This window comes from Delphinapterus leucas, chromosome 7, assembly GCF_059928025.1.
Source record: "Delphinapterus leucas isolate spDelLeu-1000000601 "Yukka" chromosome 7, BTC_Dleu_Yukka2, whole genome shotgun sequence".
NCBI lineage: Eukaryota > Metazoa > Chordata > Mammalia > Artiodactyla > Monodontidae > Delphinapterus > Delphinapterus leucas.
Window position 1 is genome coordinate 69611773 of NC_143135.1, and position 24372 is coordinate 69636144.

Here is a 24372-nt window from a genome sequence, read left to right on the forward strand (position 1 = left end):
GGTCGTCTTGCCTACCTCCCTTGCTTTACACAGAGTGTGCCTCTTCTTCCAAACTTTCTGTAAAATTAAAGATATTCTTCTAACATAGAAGATCTATGACAGGGACAATAATTCAGGCTTCTGCCTAAAAAAATCATAGCATTCTGAAACTTACATGCTTTAAAAAAAATACACACTGACACCACACATAGGAAAGTGTAAAATGTAGTCAAATGACCAGGAATGCTTTTGCTTTATTATTTAACCCACATAATCACTTTGTTATTTTATTCCCTATTAATTGATATAGTGTATCTGTGCTCTGTCAATAAAGTATATTTCCTTTAAGGACAGCCAGGTTTCCAAGTCTGTGGTTGTGAGGATTTCTGTTTTATGAGTTTTCTATGGTTCTATCATTTCCATCAAAGCCTTTCACTGATTTTATGTTGTGGGTTACTCTTGTACATGTAGGTCTTTCAAACTTACCTGATACCATTGGCAGGAAGAAAAGCTCATCTTAATTTAGTCCACTGTGAATTTTTTTCTTACTCTTTTGAATGTGCCTGATAGGTATCCTGCATAAATATTCAGGGACAAGGACTGATGTGAATCAAGAGTTTGTTATAATGTTTACTGTTGTGGATGAGAATCAAAGCTGGTACCTTGAGGAAAATATCAGACATTTCTGCACTGACCCTGATTCAGTTGACAAAGAAGATGCTGTTTTCCAGAAGAGTAACAAAATGCACGGTGAGTGCCTCTCATGTTATCAAGTACATACTGACTGCCTTTTGTGTATCTGGCACTACACGGGATACAGAACACATAGAAATATTAAACCTAGTTTTCCAAGATTTATAACTTCGTAATGAGAATAATAAGAAAGTGATGAAACATAATCCCTGTCAGAACCTAAAACAAAGAAAGAGAGCAAGAGAAGAAGAAAGGAACAGAGAGGAACTACAAAAATGGACAGAAATTAACAAATGGAAATAAGCACATACTTATCAATAATAACTTTAAATGTAAATGGACTAAATTCTCCATTCAAAAGACATAAAGGGGCTGAATGGGTTAAAAAAAAACAACAGCAAAAAAACAAAAACCCATCTATATACTATGTACAAGAGACACACTTTAGTTGTAAGGACACACGTAGACTGACACTGAAGGGATGGAAAAAACTATTCCATGCAAATGGAAAACAAAAGAAAGTTGGAGTAGCTACACTTATATCAGACTTGAAATTGACTTTAAAACAAAGACTATAATAAGAAGGGTGTTACATAATGGCCAATCCAACAAGAATATATAACACTTAAAATATTTGTGCACCCAACACAGAAGTGCTTAAATATATAAAGCAAATATTAACAAACATAAAGGGAGAAATAGACAGCAATACAATAATAGTAAAGTACTTTAATACCCCACTTATATCAATGTAAGTATCCAGAAAGAAAATCAGTTAGGAAACTTTGGCCCTAAACAATATGTTAGATTAGATGGACTTAGCAGATACTTATAGAACATTCCATCCAAAAACAACAGGATACACATTCTTCTCAAGTGCACATGGAACATTTTCCAAGATAGATATGTTAGGCCATAAGACAAGTCTTAATAAATAAATTTAAGAGGATTGAAATTATATCAAGCATCTTTTCTGACCACAATGATGTGAAACTAGAAATTACATGAAGAAAACTGTTTAAAAACTGTTTAACTGTTTAAACAAACATGTGGAGATTAAACAGCATGTTACTGAACAGCCAACATATTGAAGAAGAAATCAAAAGAGAAATTTTTAAAAACTTGAAACAAATGAAAATGGAAATGTAACATATCAAAATTTATGGGATGCAGCAAAAGCAGTTCTAAGAGGGAAGTTCATAGTGATAAATGCCTACCTCAAGAAACAAAAAAAGTTTCAAGTAAGCAACCTAACTGTACACCTCAAAGAACTAGAAAAAGAACAAATTAAGCCCAAAGTTACTAGAAGGAAGGAAATAACAAAGATTAGAGCAGAAATAAGTGAAATAGATACTAAAAAGACAATAAAAAACATCAATAAAACTAAGATCTGGTTCTTTGAGAAGATCAGCAAAATTAACAAACATTTAACTAGACTCACTAAGAAAAAAAGAGAAAGGTCTCAAATAAATAACATCAGAGATGAAAGATGAGATATTATAACTGACACCACAGAAATAAGAAGGATCATAAGAGACTACTATGAACAAGTATATGCCAACAAATTGGATAACCTATAAGAAATGGATAAGGACCATACAACCTACCAAGACTGAATCAGGATGAAATAGAATCTGACAGACTGATACTAGCAAGGAGATTGAATCAGTAATTAAAAACCTTCTGACAAACAAAAGTCCAGGAAACAGATGGCTTCACTGGTTAATTCCACCAAACATTCAAAGAAGAATTAATACCAATTTTTCCCAAAATCTTCTAAAATATAGAAGAGGGAGAAACTCTTCCAAACATGTTTTATGAAGCCAGCATCATGCTGATACCAAAAGTGGACAAGGATGCCACACAGAAAAAGAAAAAATACAGGCCAATATTCCTGATGAACACAGATGCAAAAGTCCTCAACAAAATATCAGCAAGCCAAATTCAACAATACATTAAAAGGTTCATACACTGTGATTAAGTGGGATTTATTAATCCATGGGATTTTAACCATGAAAGTATGGTTCAGCTTCCACAAATCCATTAAGGTGATATAACACAGTAAAAATGAAGGATAAAAATCATATGATCATCACAATAGACACAAAGAAAGCATTTGACAAAATTCAACATCCATTTATAATAAAAACTCTTAACAAAGAGAGTATAAAGGGAACATACCTCAACATAATAAAGACCATATATGACAAGCCCACAGCTAACGTTATACTCAATGGTGAAAAGCTGAAAGCTAAACCTCTAATATCAGGAACAAGAGAAGGATGTGCACGGTTGCCACTTTTATTCAACATAGCATTGGAAGTCCAAGCCAGAGCAATTAGGGAAGGAAAAGAAATAAATTCATCCAAATCCGAAAGGAACAAGTAACTGTCATTATTTGCAGATGACATGATACTATATATAGAAAACCTTAAAGGCTCCAAAAAACTGTTAGAACGAATAAGTTAAGTAAATTTGAGGGATATAAAATCAATACACAAAAATCTGTTGCAGTTCTTTACACTAATAATGAATTATCAGAAAGAGAAATTATGAAAACAATCTCACTTACAACTGCCCCAAAAGGAATAAAATACCTAGGAATAAATTTAACCAAGGAGGTGAAAAAAACATATATTGAAAATTATGACATTAATAAAAAAAATTTAAGAAGACACAAATAAATGGAAAGATATTCTGTATCCATGGATTGAATGAATTAATATTGTTAAAATGTTCATACTACCCAAAGCAATCTATAGTCACAATGCAATCTCTATTAAAATCCCAATGGTATTTTTTACAGAATAGAACAATCCAAAAATTTGTATGGAACCACAAAAGACCCTGAATAGCCAAAACAATCTTGAGAAAGAACAAAGCTAGAGGCATTGTGATCCTTGATTTTAAATGATATTACAAAACCATAGTAATTAACACAGTATGATATTGGCATAAAAACAGACACAGAGATCAATGGAACAGAATAGAGAGCCCTGAAATAAACCCATGTAAGAATATACAGGCGGAAAAGGACAGTCTCTTCAATAAATGGTGTTGGGAAAATTGAACAGCCATATACAAAAGAATGAAGCTGGACCGCTGTCTTACACACATACACAAATATTAACTCAAATTGGATTAAAGACTTGAGTATAAGATCTGAAATTCTAGAACTCCTAGAAGAAAACATAGGTGGTGAGCTCCTTGACATAGGTCTTGGTAATGATTCTTTAAATCTGACACCAAAAGCAAAAGCAACAAAAGCAAAAATAAACAAGTGGGACTACATCAAACTAAAAACTTCTGCACAGCAAAGGAAACCATCAATGAAAAGAAAAGACAACTGACTGAATGGGAGAAAATATTTGTAAATTGTATATCTGACAAGAAACTAATATCCAAATATATAAAGAACTCATACAACTCAATAGCAAAAAGCCAAACAATCTTATTTTTAAAAAATGAGCAGAAGATCTGAATAGATATATTTCTAAAGAAGAAATAGAGATGGCCAATAGTTATGTGAAAAGATGCTCAACATCATTACTCATCAGGAAATGCAAATCAAAACAACAGTGAGAGGGACTTCCCTGTGGTCCAGTGGTTAAGGCTCCGAGCTCCCAATGCAGGGGGCCCAGGTTCAATCCCTGGTCAGGGAACTAGATCCCACATGCATGCTGCAACTAAGGAAAAAGAAAAAAAAAAACAAGATCCCACACATTGCAACTAAGACCTGGCACAGCCAAATAAATATTAAAAACAAACAAGCAAAACCCCCCACAAGATATCACCTCATACCTCTTAGAATGGCTATTATCAAAAAGAGAAGAAATAACAAGTGTAAATTGGCACAACCACTATGAAAACCAGTATGGAGTTTCCTTAAACAAACTAAAAATAAGCTTATCACATGATCCAGAAATTCTGCTCCTGGGTATTTATCTGAAGAAAATGAAAACACTAATTCAAAAAGATATGCACCCCCCATGATCATTGCAGCATTATTTACAATAGCCAATATATGGAAACAGCCTAAGTGTCCATTGATGGATGAATGGATAAAGAAATTGTGGTATATAATAATAGAATATTATTCAGCCATAAAAAAGAATGAAATCTCGCCATTTGCAACAGCATGGTGGACTTTTAGGGCATTATGCTAAGTGAAATAAGTCAGACACGGAGGGCAAATATTGTAAGACCTCTTTTATATGTGGAATCTAAGCAAACAAACAAACAAACAAACAAAACCCCCAAAACCAAGTTCATAGATCCAGAGAACAAATTGGTGGTTAAAGAGGCAGGGGATGGGGATGGGAGAAATGGCAAAAAAAGTTAACATGTCTCATAAGTCCCTTCTAATCAGTTCTTTTCCTTTTCTTCTTGCTGCATGCTTTTGTCATTTAAGTAGCTACTATGTGTCAGCTTTCCCGCTGTGAGGTAAGACAGGGTTTCTAATTACAAGGAACAGATCTGGTGGGGAAGGTAAATATGTAAATAGAGATGGAGGTAAGAGGTGGCCAAGCTGTCCTGGAAGTATGAACAGTGCTTTTGTTTGCTCCTGATCTCATTGTGTTCACATAACAGCTCGAAGGCTGTTTGCATGTTGCTGATCACTTTTATTGAGTGCTTTTCTCTTGAAAAGACTAATGCTTTTCATTCCTTTCTGGGACTGTATTTTACCAAAGAAATCATGCCTTTCTGCACAAAAACATTACAAGCAATAATCTGTGCTAATTTTCAACTGTGCTGGAGCATGTGTTACCATTTCTTCTGGATCTGCTCGCTTCTGCAGGGGAATCTTTTCCACTAGTGTTTCTGTTTTTCAGCGCTCAATGGATACCTCTTTGGAAACTTCCCCGAGCCTGATATGTGTGTTGGTGAATCGGTGTCCTGGCACCTGTTTGGAATGGGGAATGAGATAGACATCCATTCCATCTATTTTTATGGTAACACCTTCATCAGCAGAGGCCATCGGACTGATGTCGTCAGCCTCTTCCCAGCCACCTTCCTGACAACAGAAATGATAGTTGAGAATCCTGGGAAGTGGATGATAACCTGCCAAGTCAGTGATCACTTTCAAGGTAAAAAGGACAGAGACCAGTGTAGAGATGCTTACAATGGTACAATTAAACCACGCAATCAATGGTGCTCATTCAGTGCCTGCTGTTGAATAGATTCTTGTACGTGTTATATTTAATTAAATATTAAACATAGGAAAAGTGTATAATGTCTATTTGGCATCTTATCAACAGGTATTTATTAATCACATCCCTATGAACCAGGTAAGAGGTGATTGAAAGAAATGATAAGACCTTCTATGAACCTGGAATCTAGTAGTTAAATATAGTTAGACATTTACAAAATGAATAAAACCTGAGGCCGAATGATAAATGCTCTTTAAGTGCTCTATCACTTTGCTGGAGCAGAGAGGCTTCCTGAGGAGGTGGTCCCTAATCTGAGCCTCTAAATGTTAGGAATTTGATAGATGAAGAAGGGGAAAAAGGTTTTCCAGGCAGAGGAAGCAACATGAGCTGGGAAAAACACATGGGCAATTGTAAATAGAATAATAAATTTTTAGCACTGAAAAGGAATTTATAGATAATCTGGACCAATCCCCCATCCAATTCTTGAATTCTCTTTTGGACATCTCTTTTTAAAATTTTTATTTTATTTTATATTGGAGTATATTTGATTTACAATGTGTTAGTTTCAGGTGTACAGCAAAGTAAGTTATACATATTCTTATATCTATTCTTTTTCAGATTCTTTTCCTATATAGGTTATTACAGAGTATTGAGTATAGTTCCCTGTGCTATACAGTAGGTCCTTGTTGATTACCTATTTTATATATAGTAGTGTGTATATGTTAATCCCAGCCTAGTAATTGTAGCAGCTTGTTTCATCTCTGGGCTGCTCTGTGAGAACATTCTTCCTTATATTGAGACACAATGCAATGATAGGTACAAAATCCTATGAAAGATGAATGATAAACATTTGTTGACAAATACCTGTTGAATGATTTGGTTCAGGTTCCTTGGGAATAGGTCTTTACTTAGCTGGACCTTAGGCTCATGTCAGGGGAGTGATGAAGGAGAAGCCTTAGAGAGGCAGAATGGGCCCCAGGCAAGCATCTTTGAATGGCAAGACTAAGGATTGTCTAGAAGGCAAGAGTAAGTCCTTCTAGATCCTTAGGCACACTAGTGACATAATCAGTGCAGTGGTTTAGGAAGATAAATATGATGTCTGTGTGCAGAAAGGACACAATGGAGAGACTCTGGCTACTGGATGCCAGTTAAGAAGCATTGGCAACATTAGAGTTATGACATATTAAAAGTTTGGCCTAACATGGTAAAAACAAGAATATAAAAAGAAAATGTGTCAACGGGATAAACATAGAAGAAATAGTGTGTGATTCCGCTTGGATACTGACTAACTACACACAGTCACTGTGAGGTCAGGGAATCAGCTCTTCAGGGCTGCTTTCATAACACATTTTTGTTCCCAAAAGCCTTAAGCAAACCTCACATTTGTCCACTGGGTTATTCCAGTTAAATTCAATTCAGCAAATGTTGAGCTGCTCAGTTAATATGTATAAGACACTCTCCTGGGAAGACAAAGATGGACAAGACAAAGTTACTATTCTTCCCTGCTCCTACCCCCAGCTTTATTGAGGTATAATTGACAAATAGGATTTGTATATATTTAAGAGGTGCAACTTGACGTTTTGCTATACTTGTAAGGTGTGATTACCTTACACTCAAGCAATTAATGTATCTATTACCTCACGTAGTTAAACATTTTTGTTGTGATGGTGGTGAGAACACTTGAGAGCTCAAAGAGTACAGAGTTTCAGTTATGCAAGATGAATGGGTTCTGGAGATCTAATATACCCCATGGTGACTACAGTCAACAATACTGTGTGGTATACCTGAAACTCCCTAAAAGGGTAAATCCTAAGTGTTCTCCACACACGATCCCTAAATCTGAGAAGAAACTAATCAAGGCATTAGCAGCGATTTGAGATTAGTAAGATTGCTAAATGTGGCCAGTAGTTGTGGACATAAGCTGGAATATGTTACTGAAATACAATGTTTCCTAAATTGTCCATAGCCTCCGAAAAAAATGTTTAAAAATTAGAAGATACGTATAATTCAATTTTAAAATTAGTAATTACCTCTAGAGATAATGGTGTCACATTTTGATGAATATCCTTCCTATTTTCTAGACCTTAATATATAAATGCTTATGTTATATATAAAATGAAATCAAACTATTAATCATGCCCTGTAGCTTACTTTTTCCACTTGTTAATATACCGGAAATAAATTTATATGTCAGTGAATATAGATCTACTACATCATTGTTAATCCTTCCAGTGTCCTTTGTAAGGAGATTACAATTTACTTAACCAACAGTCTTTATTAACACTTATATTTTCCCTATTTTTTGCTAAACACTCATAAACATCAATTTATAGAAATGTTTGTACTTTGTCTGACATTTCCTTGGGAAAACTACTAGATTTAGAATTCCTGGGTTGAAGAGTTTAATTATTTTTAAGCTATGGACATATATTGCCGAATTCTCCTTTAGAAATTGTTACTCTTCACTCATAGTGTGTAAGCATTCCCCTTTCCCTGTTCATCTGACAACACTGATAATTACTAGTCTTTCTAGTCTTTACCAATCTCATAAATGAACAACAGTATCACTTGAATACTATTAAGGTTGAACTTTTCTTTTTTCTTCATTTGTTCATGGGTCAGTAGTATTTCTTCTGTGAATAACCTATAAATGTCCCTTGCACATTTTCTATTGGGATATTTACTTTTTTCTTTCTTATTTATCAAAGGTATTTACATATTAATCTTTTGTCATATGTGCTAAAATATCCCCTACCCACTGTTTATTTTTTACTTTTAACTTTGTTTACGGTCCTGTTTTCCATACAAAAGTTTTAAATGTTCATGAAGTCAAATCTATCATTCTTTTCCTGTATGATTTCTTTTGGAGCATTTATACCTTGGCTCATGGTTTTCTTCTCTTCTGCAGCTGGCATGCTGGGGCAATACAATGTTGGTAACTGCAAAGGTGGTATTTTTCACCCCAAGATGAAGGGTCAACAGAGGCGCTATTTTATAGCAGCTGAAAAAATTCTTTGGGATTATGGTCCTCAAGGCTATAACAAATTCAGTGGTCTTCCCCTAAATGCCTCTGGCAGGTAAGCTCTCTTTGCTGGTGTTGCTAAGTCTCTCATAAGAGAGGCATCTATTAGGCTTTTCGCTGTGATCTCATTTGTAGGCGAGGCACTGCCCTTATGAGTATATACTGCATAGATAGCATAATGGCTTCACTTAAGGAGCTCTGAGCCCTGTAATGTGTACAGCTGAGACATGGAGGAGTATTTATTACTTCGTGATTTGCTGGCTAAATCAAATCACTAGATTCATTCATTCATCAAACATTTTATGAGCATCTGCTGTGTGCAGCTGCAGCGTTAAATGCCATGAGAAATACTAAGCTGACAGAGAAGAGAGTAAGGTGCTTGCACATATGAAGCAGACAGTTTTGAAAAGGGAATATGGCAGGACTCTCTCTTTTTGTTTTATTTTGTTTTGGCCACCATGCAGCATGTGGGATCTTAGTTCCCTGACCAGGGGTCCAACCCGTGCCTCCTGCATGGAAACACAGGGTCTTAACTACTGGACCACCAGGGAAGTCCCAGCAGGACTCTCTTTCATTGGAGATGAACTAGTCAAGGAAGGTTAACCTTTTTGGCTCAAGAACAGCCTGATATAACTTAAGCCCCCACTACACAGAATTCCTTTTTCTCCCTGTCCAGTATAATGCCATTTTTTCCTTCAAACTCTAACTCTAATGTCACCTCTTAAGTAAAGCCTCCCCTGACACCTGAATAATTTTCTCTTGGCACCTGCAGCATATACTAATTTTTCAAATTGAATCGAATAATTCATTAAGTGGATGCAGACTCCTGTGACTTATTGTAGAATCATATGCAAAGATGTCTGTGAAAGCATTATAAAATGTACAGTGTGATACCAACAAGTATTGCTATTATCCTATAATCCTTTTTTTTTAACATCTTTATTGGCATATAATTGCTTTACAGTGGTGTGTTAGTTTCTGCTTTATAACAAAGTGAATCTGCTATACATATATCCCCATATCTCCTCCCTCTTGTGTCTCCCTCCCACCCTCCCTATCCCACTCCTCCAGGTGGTCACAAAGCACCGAGCTGATCTCCCTGTGCTATGTGGCTGCTTCCCACTAGCTATCTATTTTACATTTGGTAGTGTATATATGTCCATGCCACTCTCTCACTTCGTCCCAGCTTACCCTTCCACCCCCATGTCCTCAAGTCCATTCTCTACGTCCACGTCCTTATTCCTGTCCTGCCCCTAGGTTCTTCATAACCTTTTTTTTTTCTTTTTTTAGATCCCATATATATGTGTTATCATACGGTATTTGTTTTTCTCTTTTTGACTTACTTCACTGTGTATGACAGACTCTAGGTCCATCCACCTCACTACAAATAACTCAATTTCGTTTCTTTTTATGGCTCAGTAATATTCCATTGTATATATAAGCCACATCTTCTTTATCCGTTCATCTGTTGATGGACACATAGGTTGCTTCCACATCCTGACTATTGTAAATAGAGCTGCAATGAACACTGTGGTACATGACTCTTTGGGAATTATGGTTATCTCAGGGTATATGCCCAGTAGTGGGACTGCAGGGTCGTATGGTAGTTCTATTTTAGTTTTTTAAGGAACCTTCATACTGTTCTCCATAATGGCTCTATCAACTTACATTACCGCCAACAGTGCAACAGGGCTCCCTTTTCTCCACACCCTTTCCAGCATTTATTGTTTGTAGATTTTTTGATGATGGCCATTCTGACTGGTGTGAGGTGATACCTCATTGTAGTTCTGATTTGCATTTCTCTAATGACTAGTGATGTTGAGCAACCTTTCATGTGTTTGTTGGCAATCTGTATATCTTCTTTGGAGGAATGTCTATTTAGGTCTTCTGCCCATTTTTGATTGGGTTGTTTGTTTTTATTGATATTGAGCTGCATGAGCTGCTTGCAAATTTTGGAGATTAATCTTTTGTCAATTGCTTCATTTGCAAATGTTTTCTCCCATTTTGAGGGTTGCCTTTTATCTTGTTTATGGTTTCCTTTGCTGTGCAAAAGCTATTAAGTTTCATTAGGTCCCATTTGTTTATTTTTGTTTTTATTTCCATTTCTCTAGGAGGTGGGTGAAAAAGGATCTTGCTGTGATTTATGTCATAGAGTATTCTGCTTATGTTTTCCGCTAAGAGTGTCTGGCCTTACACTTAGGTCTTTAACTCATTTTGAGTTTATTTTTGTGTATGGTGTTAGGGAGTGTTCTAATTTCATTCTTTTACATGTAGCTGTCCAGTTTTCCCAGCACCACTTATTGAAGAGGCTGTCTTTTCTCCATTGTATGTTTATGCCTCCTTTATCAAAAATAAGGTGACCAGATGTGCATGGTTTATCTCTGAGCTTTCTATACTGTTCCATTGATGTATATTTCTGTTTTTGTGCCAGTACCAGACTGTCTTGATTACTGTAGCTTTGTAGTATAGTCTGAAATCAGGGAGCCTGATTCCTCCAGCTCCATTTTACTTTCTCAAGATTGCTTTGGCTATTTGGGGTCTTTTGTGTTTCCATACATATTGTGAAATTTTTTGTTCTAGTTCTAATCCAAGAACATGGTATATCTCTCCATCTGTTTGTATCATCTTTAATTTCTTTCATCAGTGTCTTATGGTTTTCTGCATACAGGTCTTTTGTCTCCTTAGCTAGGTTTATTCCTAGGTATTTTATTCTTTTTGTTCCAATGGTAAATGGGAGTCTTTCCTTAATTTCTCTTTCAGATTTTTCATCATTAGTATGTAGGAATGCAAGAAATTTCTGTGCATTAATTTTGTATCCTGCTACTTTACCAAAATCATTGATTAGCTCTAGTAGTTTTCTGGTAACATCTTTAGGATTCTCTATGTATAGTATCATGTCATCTGCAAACAGTGACAGCTTTACTTCTTCCTTTTCGATTTGGATTCCTTTTATTTATTTTAATTCTCTGATTGCTGTGGCTAAAACTTCCAAAACTATGTTGAATAATAGTGGTAAGACTGGGCAGCCTTGCCTTGTTCCTGATCTTAGTGGAAATGCTTTCAGTTTTTCACCATTGAGAACGATGTTGGCTGTGGGTTTGTCATATATGGCCTTTATTCTGTTGAGGTAAGTTCCCTCTATGCCTACTTTCTGGAGGGTTTTTATCATAAATGGATGTTGAATTTTGTCAAAAGCTTTTTCTGCATCTATTGAGATGATCATATGGTTTTTCTCCTTCAATTTGTTAATATGGCGTATCAGATTGATTGATTTGCGCATATTGAAGAATCCTTGCATTTCTGGTATAAACCCCACTTGATCATGGTGTATAATCCTTTTAATGTGCTTTTGGATTCTGTTTGCTAGTATTTTGTTGAGGATTTTTGCATATGTGTTCATATCAGTGATATTGGCCTGTAGTTTTCTCTCTTTGTGAGATTTTGTCTGGCTTTGGTATCAGGCTGATGGTGGTCTCGTAGAATGAGTTTGGGAGTGTTCCTCCCTCTGCTATATTTTGGAAGAGTTTGAGAAGGATAGGTGTTAGCTCTTCTCTAAATGTTTGATAGAATTCGCCTGTGAAGCCATCTGGTCCTGGGCTTTTGTTTGTTGGAAGATTTTTAATCCCAGTCTCAAATTCAGTGCTTGTGATTTGTCTGTTTATATTTTCTATTTCTTCCTGGTTTAGTCTCAGAAGGTTGTGCTTTTCTAAGTATTTGTCCATTTCTTCCAGTTTGTCCATTTTATTGGCATAGAGTTGCCTGTAGTAATCTCTAATGATCCTTTGTATTTCTGCAGTGTCAGTTGTTACTTCTCCTTTTTCTTTTCTAATTCTATTGATTTGAGTCTTCTCTCTTTTTTTCTTGATGAGTCTGGTGAATGGTTTATCAATTTTGTTTATCTTCTCAAAGAACCAGCTTTTAGTTTTATTGATCTTTGCTATTGTTTCCTACATTTCTTTTTCATTTATTTCTGCTCTGATCTTTATGATTCCTTTCCTTCTGCTAACTTTGGGGTTTTTCTGTTCTTTCTCTAATTGCTTTATGTGTAAGGTTGGGTTGTTTATTTGAGATGTTTCTTGTTTCTTCACGTAGGATTGTATCGCTATAATCTTCCCTCTTAGAACTGCTTTTGCTGCATCCCATAGATTTTAGGTCGTCGTGTTTTCATTGTCCTTTGTTTCTAGGTACTTTTTGATTTCTTCAGTGATCTCTTGGTTATTAAGTAGTGTACTGTTTAGCCTCCATGTATTTGTATTTTTTACAGATTTTTTCCTGTAATTGATATTTAGTCTCATAGCGTTGTGGTCAGAAAAGATACTTGATATGATTTCAATTTTCTTAAATTTACCAAGGCTTGATTTGTGACCCAAGATATGATCTATCCTGGAGAATGTTCCATGAGCACGTGAGAAGAAGGTGTATTCTGTTGTTTTTGGATGGAATGTCCTATAAATATTAATTAAGTCCATCTTGTTTAATGTATCATTTAAAGCTTGTGTTTCCTTCTTTATTTTCATTTTGGATGATGTGTCCATTGGTGAAAGTGGGGTGTTAAAGTCTCCTGCGATAATTGTGTTACTGTTGATTTCCCCTTTTATGGCTGTTAGCCTTTGCCTTATGTATTGAGGTTCTCCTATGTTGGGTGCATAAATATTTACAATTGTTATATCTTCTTCTTGGATCGATCCCTTGATCATTATGTAGTGTCCTTCTTTGTCTCTTGTAATAGTCTTTATTTTAAAGTCTATTTTGTCTGATATGAGACTTGCTACTCCAGCTTTCTTTTGATTTCCATTTGCATGGAATATCTTTTTCCATCCCCTCACTTTCAGTCTGTATGTGTCCCCGGGTCTGAAGTGGGTCTCTTTTAGACAGCGTATATATGGGTCTTGTTTTTATATCCATTCAGCCAGTCTATGTCTTTTGGTGGGAACAGTTAACCCATTTACATTTAAGATAGTCATCGATATGTATGTTCCTATTACCATTTTCTTAATTGTTTTGGGTTTGTTATTGTAGGTCTTTTCCTTCTCTTGTGTTTCCTGCCTAGAGAAGTTCCTTTAGCATTTGTTATAAAGCTGGTTTGGTAGTGCTGAATTCTCTTAGCTTTTGCTTGTCTGTAAAGTTTTTAATTTCTCCATTGAATCTGAATGAGATCCTTGCTGGGTAGAGTAAACTTGGTTGTAGGTTTTTCCCTTTCATCACTTTAAATATGTCCTGCCACTCCCTTCTGGCTTGCAGTGTTTCTGCTGGAAGATCAGCTGTTGACCTTATGGGGATTCCCTTGTATGTTATCTGTTGTTTTTCCCTTGCTGCTTTTAATATTTTTTCTTTGTATTTAATTTTTGATAGTTTGATTAATATGTGTCTTCACATGTTTCTCCTTGGATTTATCCTGTATGGGACTCTGCACTTCTTGGACTTGATTAACTATTTCCTTTCCCATATTAGGGAAGTTGTCAGCTATAATCTCTTCAAATATTTTCTCAGTCCCTTTCTCTTCTCTTCTTCTTCTGCGAGCCCTATAATTCGAATGTTGGTGTGTTTAATGTTGTCCCAGAGGTCTCCGAGACTGTTCTCAACTCTTTTCATTCTTTGTTCTTTATTCTGCTCTGCAGTAGTTATTTCCACTATTTTATCTTCCAGGTCATTTATTCATTCTTCTGCCTCAGTTATTCTGCTATTGATTCCTTCTAGAGAATTTTAATTTTGTTTGTTGTGTTGTTCATCATTGTTTGTTTGGTCTTTAGTTTTTCTAGGTCCTTGTTAAATGTTTCTTGTATTTTCTCCTTTCTATTTCCAAGATTTTGGATTATCTTTGCTCTCATTACTCTGAATTCTTTTTCAGGTAGACTGCCTATTTCCTCTTCGTTTGTTTTGTCTGGTGGGTTTTTACCTTGCTCCTTTACCTGCTGTGTGTTTCTCTGTCTTCTCATTTTGCTTGACTAACTGTGTTTGGGGTCTCCTTTTCACAGATGTCAAGTTCATAGTTCTCATTGTTTTTGGTGTCTGCCCCCAGTGGCTAAGGTTGGCTCAGTGGGTTGTGTAGGCTTCCTGGTGGAGGGGACTAATGACTGTGTTCTGGAGGATGAGGCTGGATCTTGTCTTTCTGGTGGGCATGACCGCGTCTGGTGGTGTGTTTTGGGGTGTCTGTGACCCTAGTATGATTTTAGGCAGCCTCTCTGCTAATGGGTGGGGTTGTGTTCCTGTCTTGCTAGTTGTTTGGCATAGGATGTCCAGCATTGTAGCTTGCTGGTCATTGAGTGTAGCTGGGTCTTAGCATTGAGATGGAGATCTATGAGATACCTTTTGCCATTTGATATTATGTGGAGCCAGGAGGTCTCTGGTGGACCAATGTCCTGAACTAAGCTCTCCCACCTCAGAGGCACAGGCCTGACACCCGAATGGAGCACCAAGACCCTTTTGGGAAGTCTGAGGTCTTCTGCCAGGATTCAGTAGGTGTTCTGTCGGAGTTGTTCCACATGTAGATGTTTCTGATATATTTGTGGGGAGGAAGGTGATCTCCACGTCTTACTCCTCCGCCATCTTGAAGGTCTCCCCTAAGGTTTCTCTTTAAATTCACTCTTTCCCTCACAATCCAGTAGCATGTATTATTTAATGTTCAAAATTTTCCAAGCTATTACTTCCTCTAAGCTGGGGTTTTTATGAATCAGAAGTGGCTCCTCCACTGTCTTTTTCCCTTTCTGCCAACTGAAGCAGAAGACTCTGAGGGTTTAGAACAGGGCAGTACTCCTCAACATTTTCAAGGTCACCAAAAATGAGGGAAGTATGAGAAATTGTCACAGCCAAGAGGAGCCTATGGAGACATGAAGACTAAATGTAATGCTGTATCCTTGGCTTCCTGCGGCCATCTGGGCCTGCATCCCCAGCAAGAATCTATCCTATAATCCTTTTAATGTTTGAGGGAGTGTTTTAAAAATTGTCTTTGTGGTCAATAAGATACCCGTTGTTTCTTTCATTGTAAATTTCATTCATTCCTTCATTCTTCCACCAAACCAATGCACTTGAGGCTTGCCTAAATAATTTGTGTGGACCATATACGAAAAACTCTTTGATATGAACATTCTCTATTGACCAGTATTTCTCCGTAAACAAAATAATGAAAATTAACATTGAAAATTATTTCTTAGAAGCCTTCCAGAATTCAGAAGCTCCTTATAAAATATGAAATATTAAGCTATATTCAATCAATATTTAATGTAGTATGTGACAGCACAATGTACTAAGTGACATAAGGGATCCAGGGAGGTCTAAGACAATGTTCCCAGTCTCAGGTAGAGAAAGATGCTGAATGCACAGGAGAAGACAAGTGATTTTGCAAGTTACAAATAAGATTTAGATGAGTTGTCCAGACAGTGAGTTCTCTGCACATTCAGAGAGAGCTACGATAACCAGAAAGACTTCACAGAGGAAGTGGAACTTAAGTAGGGTCTTAAAGAATGGTAGAATTTATATAAGTGAATTGTAAAGAGAGGGAAATTTTAGATGCAGGGGTTAATGCAAAGCATCTGCCATAAAGCAGAGTGATTAGATCAGAGAGTGAATGCCTGGTGTGGAGGATTTGCATGGGGAACGGGCACTCACATAGAGCAATGCAGAGAGAATTGGGGTAAACTGGATATCCATTGCAGAGGTCCTCCAATCATTTGAACTTTACTTGATTGGCAATTGGAAGCAACTGAAGATTTTGGAGCAAGTAAAATGACAATAAAAATTACTATTTTGAAGATTAATGTAGTAGTAGTGTGTATGCTGAGAAAAAAATTGAATGTATGGACACCAAGGGGGGAAAGCTGCGGGGGGCGGGGGTGGGATGAATTGGGAGATTGGGACTGACATATATACACTAATATGTATAAAATAGATAGCTAATAAGAACCTGCTACATAAAAAAAATTCCAGAAAATGCAATTTTAAAAAAGGTAAAAAAAAAAAAAAAAAAGAGTGAGCCAATGTGAGATAGAGGATGCTGCGTGCACAGTTAGGAGGTTTATATAATGGTCCAAGCACAAGGTGAGGAGGACATGCATGTACTGGGGTTGTGACCGGGGGAAGAAAGGAAAGGAAAAGATGGAGAAATGAAGGTGAAGAAAAGGAAGGGTGCAAAATAAAAGGTTGCAAAGTCAGGATGAACAGGATAAGGAGTTGAGGCAGAAAAAGAAGACAAAGCCTGCACATCTGCAAGAGTGATGGCATGATTGACAGAAATAGAATAGAGATAGTACTAATTGGATGTTATATCATCGTATTTCACAACTTTGAAATTTGGTATTTCGTGGATATAGTTTGTATGGTAATTCCATTGATTAAATTATTTGATTAACTAGACGCTCCATTCCTTAATCATGCCAGATATCAGAGCATACTCTATGCAGAGTCTATTCGTATTGACATCAGCAAGAGATAGAGGGATGCTTATTCTGCAGAGAAACCAGTTAGCTCTTGGTTACTTTGTAGGACACCATTCTGGGACACCAATATTGATAATGAAGGAGTTTGCCTGTGCCTTCTTCAGTTGCTTGGACCTCTGGGGAAGAAAGTACAATGTCTAAGAGAGGAATGAGCTTGAGCATCAAACAGCTTCTGAAGACTTTTAAGGCTGGTTGACTATTCCTGGGAACTTTGTTGAAGACTGTGCTATCTTTTCCGGAGATAAGGGTGGATAAATGGGCTAAAGGCAACACAATAAAGCTCCATAATTAAGGCACTTGGTGGATATGCAGAGGTGTAATCTCAGCTAACTTCCTATTCTTTCCACAGTGACCCTGAGCTCTACTTCACACAAGGGGACAACAGAATAGGAGGAAAATATTGGAAGGCTCAGTATATAGAGTATGTTGATGCAACTTTTACTCGAAGAAAAAGACTCTCTGAGGCAGAAGCCCACCTTGGAATTCTTGGTACAGTGAAACCATCTGTCATGTTTTGAACAGGGGAAATGTTTTAGTAGGACATGCACACCTAACATGGAATGACTCTTCTCCTGCTCCTATCCACTTCTCTCTTTTCATCCTCTTACCTCTCCTTCTCTTAATATTACTCAGGTCCCATCATCAAGGCAGAGGTGGGTGATACTCTGTTAGTGACCTTTGCTAACAAAGCCGACAAGGTCTACAGTATTTTGCCTCATGGTGTGATCTATGAAAAGGCCTCTGATGCAGCCCCAAATGTAGATGGTAAGTCCCAGTCTCAGCCTTGGTAGGAAACAGGATGAGTGAGCAAAGGACTTAGAACTGGACAGACCTGGTTCAAATCCTGGTCCCTTTCCTTACCAGCCCTGTGAGCTTGAGCAGCTATTTCAACTTCCTGAACCTTATTCTTCTCACCTATCAAATGCAGATAATGACACTCACCTCATAGGGCTTTGGGAAAGGATGGAGAGAATTTAGGACAGGGCCTGGCCCACAGTAGGTACTTAGGAAGTGTTAATGCCATTCCTTTTCCCTCAGTAATGTAATAAATCTCAAAGTGATCTACTTTCACAGTCACCCCCACTTCTCTAAGATGGAGAGCTTTTCTGCTGCATTTGGATGGGATCTGTGGCTGAAGGCTGAAAGGGAACTCTGATTTCCAATGTTTTGTTGAAATCAAAATCTTACACGTGGTCTTTGCTTTGTCTCTATCGACAAATATTTATTTAAAACCAGTATTATGTGCTTACCATCATACACGGCCTCTCCCAATCACAGAGTATGTAGCACAGGCTCTCTACATGTAATAAAGGCAGCTTCTACCCAGTGGCTGCAGGAAATATCCTTCCATTCATTATACTGCTTTTGGGAAACTCCTGGTCACGTTGGAAGCCTTCCCCATCACTACAACAGACATCATGACTCCTGGGATACTTACGTCTTCATGCCCAAGTATGAGGCCAGTCACAGTCCAGAGCAGGTGATGGGGAGGGGACAGAGAAGGAAGGAATGGAGGGAGTATTCCCCCTCTCTACACCCACCCTCTCCTCCCCCTGCTGCAGCAACATTTCCTGTGCCTGCAGTCTCTTCCTTGGTCAAAATGCTCACAATGACTTTTGTGTGTGTGCAGGAAGAACACTAGTGACAGCGCAAATGTCCACATTTTCTATTGTTTAACTCAGAAAACTTACTGGGCACCTTTTTGCCAAGCTCTGGACAAGATACAGAAAGTCTCTGGCCCCAGTCTAGTTGGAGAGATTCAATGTGTTCATCTGGCAATATAATGTGAGGGCTAAGTGCAAAGTCTTTGGAATCAGACAGCCCTGAATTTGAATCCCAGACCTGCCATTTATCAGCTTTGTTACCTTGGGCCTTCGCTTACCTCCTCTAACTTGTAGTTATTTGGGTTATTCCTAGTTCAACCTTCTAGATTTCAAACTCTTTAAAGATAGGTCTCTTGTTTAACTTGTTGGGGTATTCTCTGCAAGGCCAAGTATAATATATTCCACATGGAAGGTACTCAATGATATTTTATGAATTTACATTTATATATTAATATATAAATGGGCAATTATCGCTCTTCTAACATTTGCTAACCTGGTGATTGAGTAAGAAGTAGTATCTGTGAAGATCTTAAATGTAATCTGTGAAGAAGATAATCCTTTGATATAAGCTTCTATCTCATGAAACAGCAGATTGTGGCAGTGGCTTCCCTGGTAGGATACAGTGAAAATAACTGTCCTTCCACAAAGTACATCATCAGAGAGAGACATACCAGGGCTGGAAGACCCAGTGTGACAAGTTTAGTGTTGGCTGTTGCTTTGAACAACTGTTTCATTTATCTCCTCAGGATTTCTGAAGCCAGGGACACACGTTAAGCCAGGTGAAACTTTCACATACAGGTGGACGGTGCCTGAAAGCTTAAGCCCAACAGCTGATGATCCCCCCTGTCTGACCTATCTTTACTTCTCAGATGTTGAGCCAATCAAGGACACCAGCTCTGGCCTTGTAGGGCCTTTGCTAGTCTGTAAAAAGGGCATTCTCAATGCTGATGGGACACAGGTAGGCCATCAAAGGTCACGAAGTTCTTCTCAGGGTTGTATGTGAGAGAGATCAGTAATATGGCTAGAGAGTAAATATTAATAGAGTCAGTTACAAAAAGTGATTTTTCCTCATTGCTCGTGAAATTGACTTCTACGAAATGAGGATTTTATTTTATTTTGTTTTTCCTAAATTTAACATCTGAATTTTAATTTAAGGTAATTTTAATGTAATTAAAATTTTAATTTTCAGATCTGAAATGTAAATTTAAGATCTGAAAGTTACATATGCCCACCTAGAAAACCAGGATTTCTGCTTGTTGTGGCTGGAATTTGGTGGGTCTCTTTCCCTGTGCATTGCTTTGATTCTAGAAGCTTCAGAGATCTATATGAAATGCAAATTGGGGTCTTTTGGGGGGGCAAGTTTTCTCAAACTTGGCCACACATTGGAATCACCTGGGGACCTTGTAAACATCCTTTATTCAGGTGTTCCAGACCAATTAAATCAGAATCTCCAGGTGACTCCAATGTGCAGCCAAGTTTGAGAACCCCTGTAGCTCACCACTATAATCTGGAAATTAGTCACTATGACCAAAGGAACTAGAAAGCAAGTAGATTGTTTCTTGCAAGTCCCAACTTAGAAGTTTCGATTAAGCCACACTGATTAGTGTGGCAAAGCATAGCATTTCAAGCTATGTCTGCATGATATTAAACACATTGATGAAAAAAGGAAAAGCCAGCCATTTAACCATTTTAAATTACTTTACCAAGCAGAAACAGCAAGCTATTTATGTAAGTGGTATATTTTGTAATATTTGGCATTAATCCTAGTTCTGTAGAGAAAAAGAACCATTAGGACGTATATATAGATAGAAGGAAAACTATTATAAGGAGTTGGCTCACGTGACTATGGAGGATGACAAGTTTCAAGATCTGCAGGGTGAGTCACAGAAAGAGACCCAGGAGACCCAAAAGGCCAGCAGGCTCAAGACCCAGGAGGAGCCTGTGTTTGAGTTTGAGTCCAAGGGCAGGAAAAAGCTGTTGTTCCAGTTCAAAGGCAGGAGGAATCCCCATTTACTTGTGAGGGGGTCAGACTTTTTGTTGTTGTGCTAAGGCCTTCAACTGATTGGATGAGGCCCACGCACATTAAGGAGGGCAATCTGCTTTACTCAGTCTACTGAATCAAATGTTAATCTCATCCAAGCACACCCTCATGGAAACAGCTAGAATAAGGTTTGACCAAATATCTGGGCACCCTATAGCCCAGTCAAGTTGGCACATAAAATTAAACATTACACAGGGTCCTATCACTTACCTTCTAACCTCCTGGGCTAATATTCCACTTTTATAGACACAGTTACATTCCAAATAACTCTCAGATGATGAGATTCTTCAAGTGAACTCCTTTCAATGGTTCCTTCTCATCTTGTGGACAATTGCAATCACAGTTAATAACAGTTAACATTGAGTACTTAATATTTGCCAGATGTTGTGTTCAGCGTTTTACCTGTAGTATCTAATTTACCTTCCAAAAAAACATGAAGTAGGGACTACTCAGTTTGCAAATGAGGGAATTAGGACTTAGAGAAGACAAGTCATTTGTCCCAGTTTTCACAGCATGTAAGCAGAATGGCACTAGAACCTAAGATCTTTTAAAATATGTTTGACCCCTTGTGCGCCCCCCCTCGTTTTTTATATTGTATTTTGAAAAATTTTAAGCCTATATTGTTTCTTTCCATAGCCAATGATCTTAAATTATTGCTTTCTAAAACACCATGTGATAAAAGCAGTAAGTGTACATAAGGTATAGTAAGAACATAAAGCAAAGAATACCCTTATCTTCAATGAAGAGTTAAAGCTTCACGGGGGTGGGACAGCTAAGCTGACCCTTGAAGTTGGATTACAGTGGGAGACCATCAAAGTTGAGGGGGTACATGCATAAAGGACAGAGGCTTGCTGTACCTAGCAAGTTCAGATTGCTGCAAGGATCTTGGCCTTACTTCAGTCCAAGTGCCAGGAGGGAAGGGCTGAGAGATGAGGCTGAACAGGTAGACAGGGACTGATCACTGTGAGTTTAGATTGTATTCTCCAGATTAAGTAGAGAGATATGATCAGATGGCACTGATGAGGATCCCTCTGGAGCAGGCAGCAGGATGAAGTGTAGATTGGAAGGGAGCACATTAGAGAAGGGAAGATGGTTGAGGGACAGAAAATACAGTTACCTCTCTGGTTCGGCTTTAAAGAAAAGTAGATTTCAGCAGTTCAAGATGTTGTTTGGTCAGACATGCTCAAAAAAGATGGATTAGGAATATACACAGTGGGAGGTAACCCCTGAATATCAACTCAAATTAACATAACATAGCAAAGTCCATGGATTACATGAATTCATTATTTCACTCAAAAACACCTATTGAGTGCCTACTTTTCCAGTCATTTTTGTTGGAGCTGGGGATACAGAGAGGGACCCAAAACTTCCCTACTCTCACAAAATCTACATTGCAGTGGGGCAACATCAGAAAATATAAGTGCATAAATAAAATATAGTTTCAGGTGGAGATAAGTGCTATGAAGAAAAGTAAAGTGTGGTAAAGTAAAGTGAGTGAGTTTGCAGGCAGGATGGAAGATGAGTGACTGTTTTGTATAGGGTGGTCGGGGAAGGGCACTCTGACGAGGTGATGTTTGTGTAGGGAATGGAACAGAATAAAGGAGTGAGCCAGGCAAGACCTAGGAGAACCTCCTAGACAATGGGAACAGCACACACAAAGGCCCTGAGGCAGGAATGAAGTTGGTGTGTTCACAGAAGAGCAAAAGGCCAGGGTAGCTGGAATAAGTTAGGGGGTGAATACACGGAGATGAGGCCAGAGAGAGAGGCCGAGGCCAGGACTTGGAGTCTAGGGTAAGGAAAATAAGTCAGTGATGACCAGCCTGAAAATAGGAGTACCACAGGGAAGGAAAGCTTCTGAGCAACGACTTATTTCCTCTGAGGAGGTCACATGGACAGGGAGAAGGATATAATGAGGAAGATGATTTTGTTTGGTGTAGAATGAATTTATCAGAATCCTGATTTACAAAATGACCTAGTAAATCTATGGCTGACATTGACCCTAATTTACTTTGTGTTAATTTTGAAAGTGAAGTAGAGCTAAGAAGTCCTCCAAGCTGTACTTTAATACATTCATTTCTTTCTTCTCTGTAGAAAGGAATAGACAAGTAATTTTACCTATTATTCACAGTCTTTGATGAGAATCTGAGCAGGTATCTTGATGAAAATATTCAGAAATTTACCTGGCGTCCCTTCAGTGTTGACAAGGAGGACAAAGAGTTTGTGAAGTCCAACCGAATGCATGGTATGAAAAATGTTTTTCCCTCCTGTAAAGAAAGTCATAATTGCATTTGAAGTGAAAATGTTTGGAATGCTTTATCTTAAGTTTGGTTTCTTGGGTATTGTTCTTGGTCATGAGTAAAATATTTCGTGGCTTCAGACGCACAAGGTATGGTGAAACCTCCCTGTCTCTAGAGATGTGAAACTTAATTAATACTTCTAAAGCCTTAGATAAAGCAATACAAAATTTGAACTAGCAAAGATCACAGTACATCATAAATGTAGAAAATTACTGACAAAATGCCCTCCCTTGGGTTTGCAATAATGTCATTAAGTCTGATAATCCAGCTGTTAGTTGGAGATAATTATTATCCAGCAAGGCATCTCTTACCAAGTTGTATGTATAACTATCTAAAGTGTTAATCTGTAAAACATTAGCCATTCCTATCCAAGATCTTCATGTAGGAGAAATTAGTTAATTATCCTTCTCTGTCTCTTTTATATCAGTTGTTAACAATAGCAAACCCACATGGTAATTGGTGTAACATGGGATTCTTGTTAGTCTTGGAGAGATTACCCAAGGTGGCAGAGTAATGCACAAGAGTCCAAACTCAAATGGCCACCAGAATGTGGAGTCAACAAAAATGCCTAGAGGGAAGAGATCAAGGTGGTGGAGTAGGAGAATGTGGAACTCATCTCCTCCCACAAACACATCAAAAACACTTCTACAGGATACAGAGGAAGATGACAGAAGAGTAAGACGCGGAGATCACCTTCCTCCCCACAGATACATCAGAAATACATCTACACGTGGAACAACTCCTACAGACACCTGCTGAATGCTGGCAGAAGACCTCGGACCTCCCAAAAGGCAAGAAACGCCCCACGTACCTGGGTAGGGCAAAAGAAAAAAGAAAAAACACAGACAAAAGAATAGGGATGGGACCTGCTCCAGTGGGAGGGAGCTGTGAAGGAGGAAAGGTTTCCACACACTAGGAAGCTCCCCCGGGCGGAGACTGCGGGTGGCGGAGGGGGGAAGCTTCAGAGCCACGGAGGAGAGCGCAGCAACAGGGGTGCGGAGGGCAAAGCGGAGAGATTCCTGCACAGAAGATCGGTGCGGACCAGCACTCACCAGCCCAAGAGGCTTGTCTGCTCACCTGCCGGGACGGACGGGGGCTGGGAGCTGACGCTCAGGCTTCGGAGGACAGATCCCAGGGAGAGGACTGGGGTTGGC

At 38.1% G+C, this 24372-nt stretch overlaps 1 protein-coding gene across 1 annotated transcript in view; it reads left to right on the top strand.

Moving 5' to 3' along the window:
- The window catches only part of LOC149748762 (ferroxidase HEPHL1-like), a 29788-nt gene extending 9693 nt beyond the window's left edge, over positions 1–20095 (top strand). The window contains exons 4-9 of the mRNA XM_089915874.1: positions 550–729; positions 5505–5759; positions 8731–8899; positions 17626–17765; positions 17910–18041; positions 20070–20095. Coding sequence (XP_089772000.1) covers positions 550–729; positions 5505–5759; positions 8731–8899; positions 17626–17765; positions 17910–18041; positions 20070–20095 — 902 coding nt within the window. The remainder of the gene's footprint in view (positions 1–549; positions 730–5504; positions 5760–8730; positions 8900–17625; positions 17766–17909; positions 18042–20069) is intronic.
- The last annotated feature ends 4277 nt before the right edge of the window (positions 20096–24372 follow it).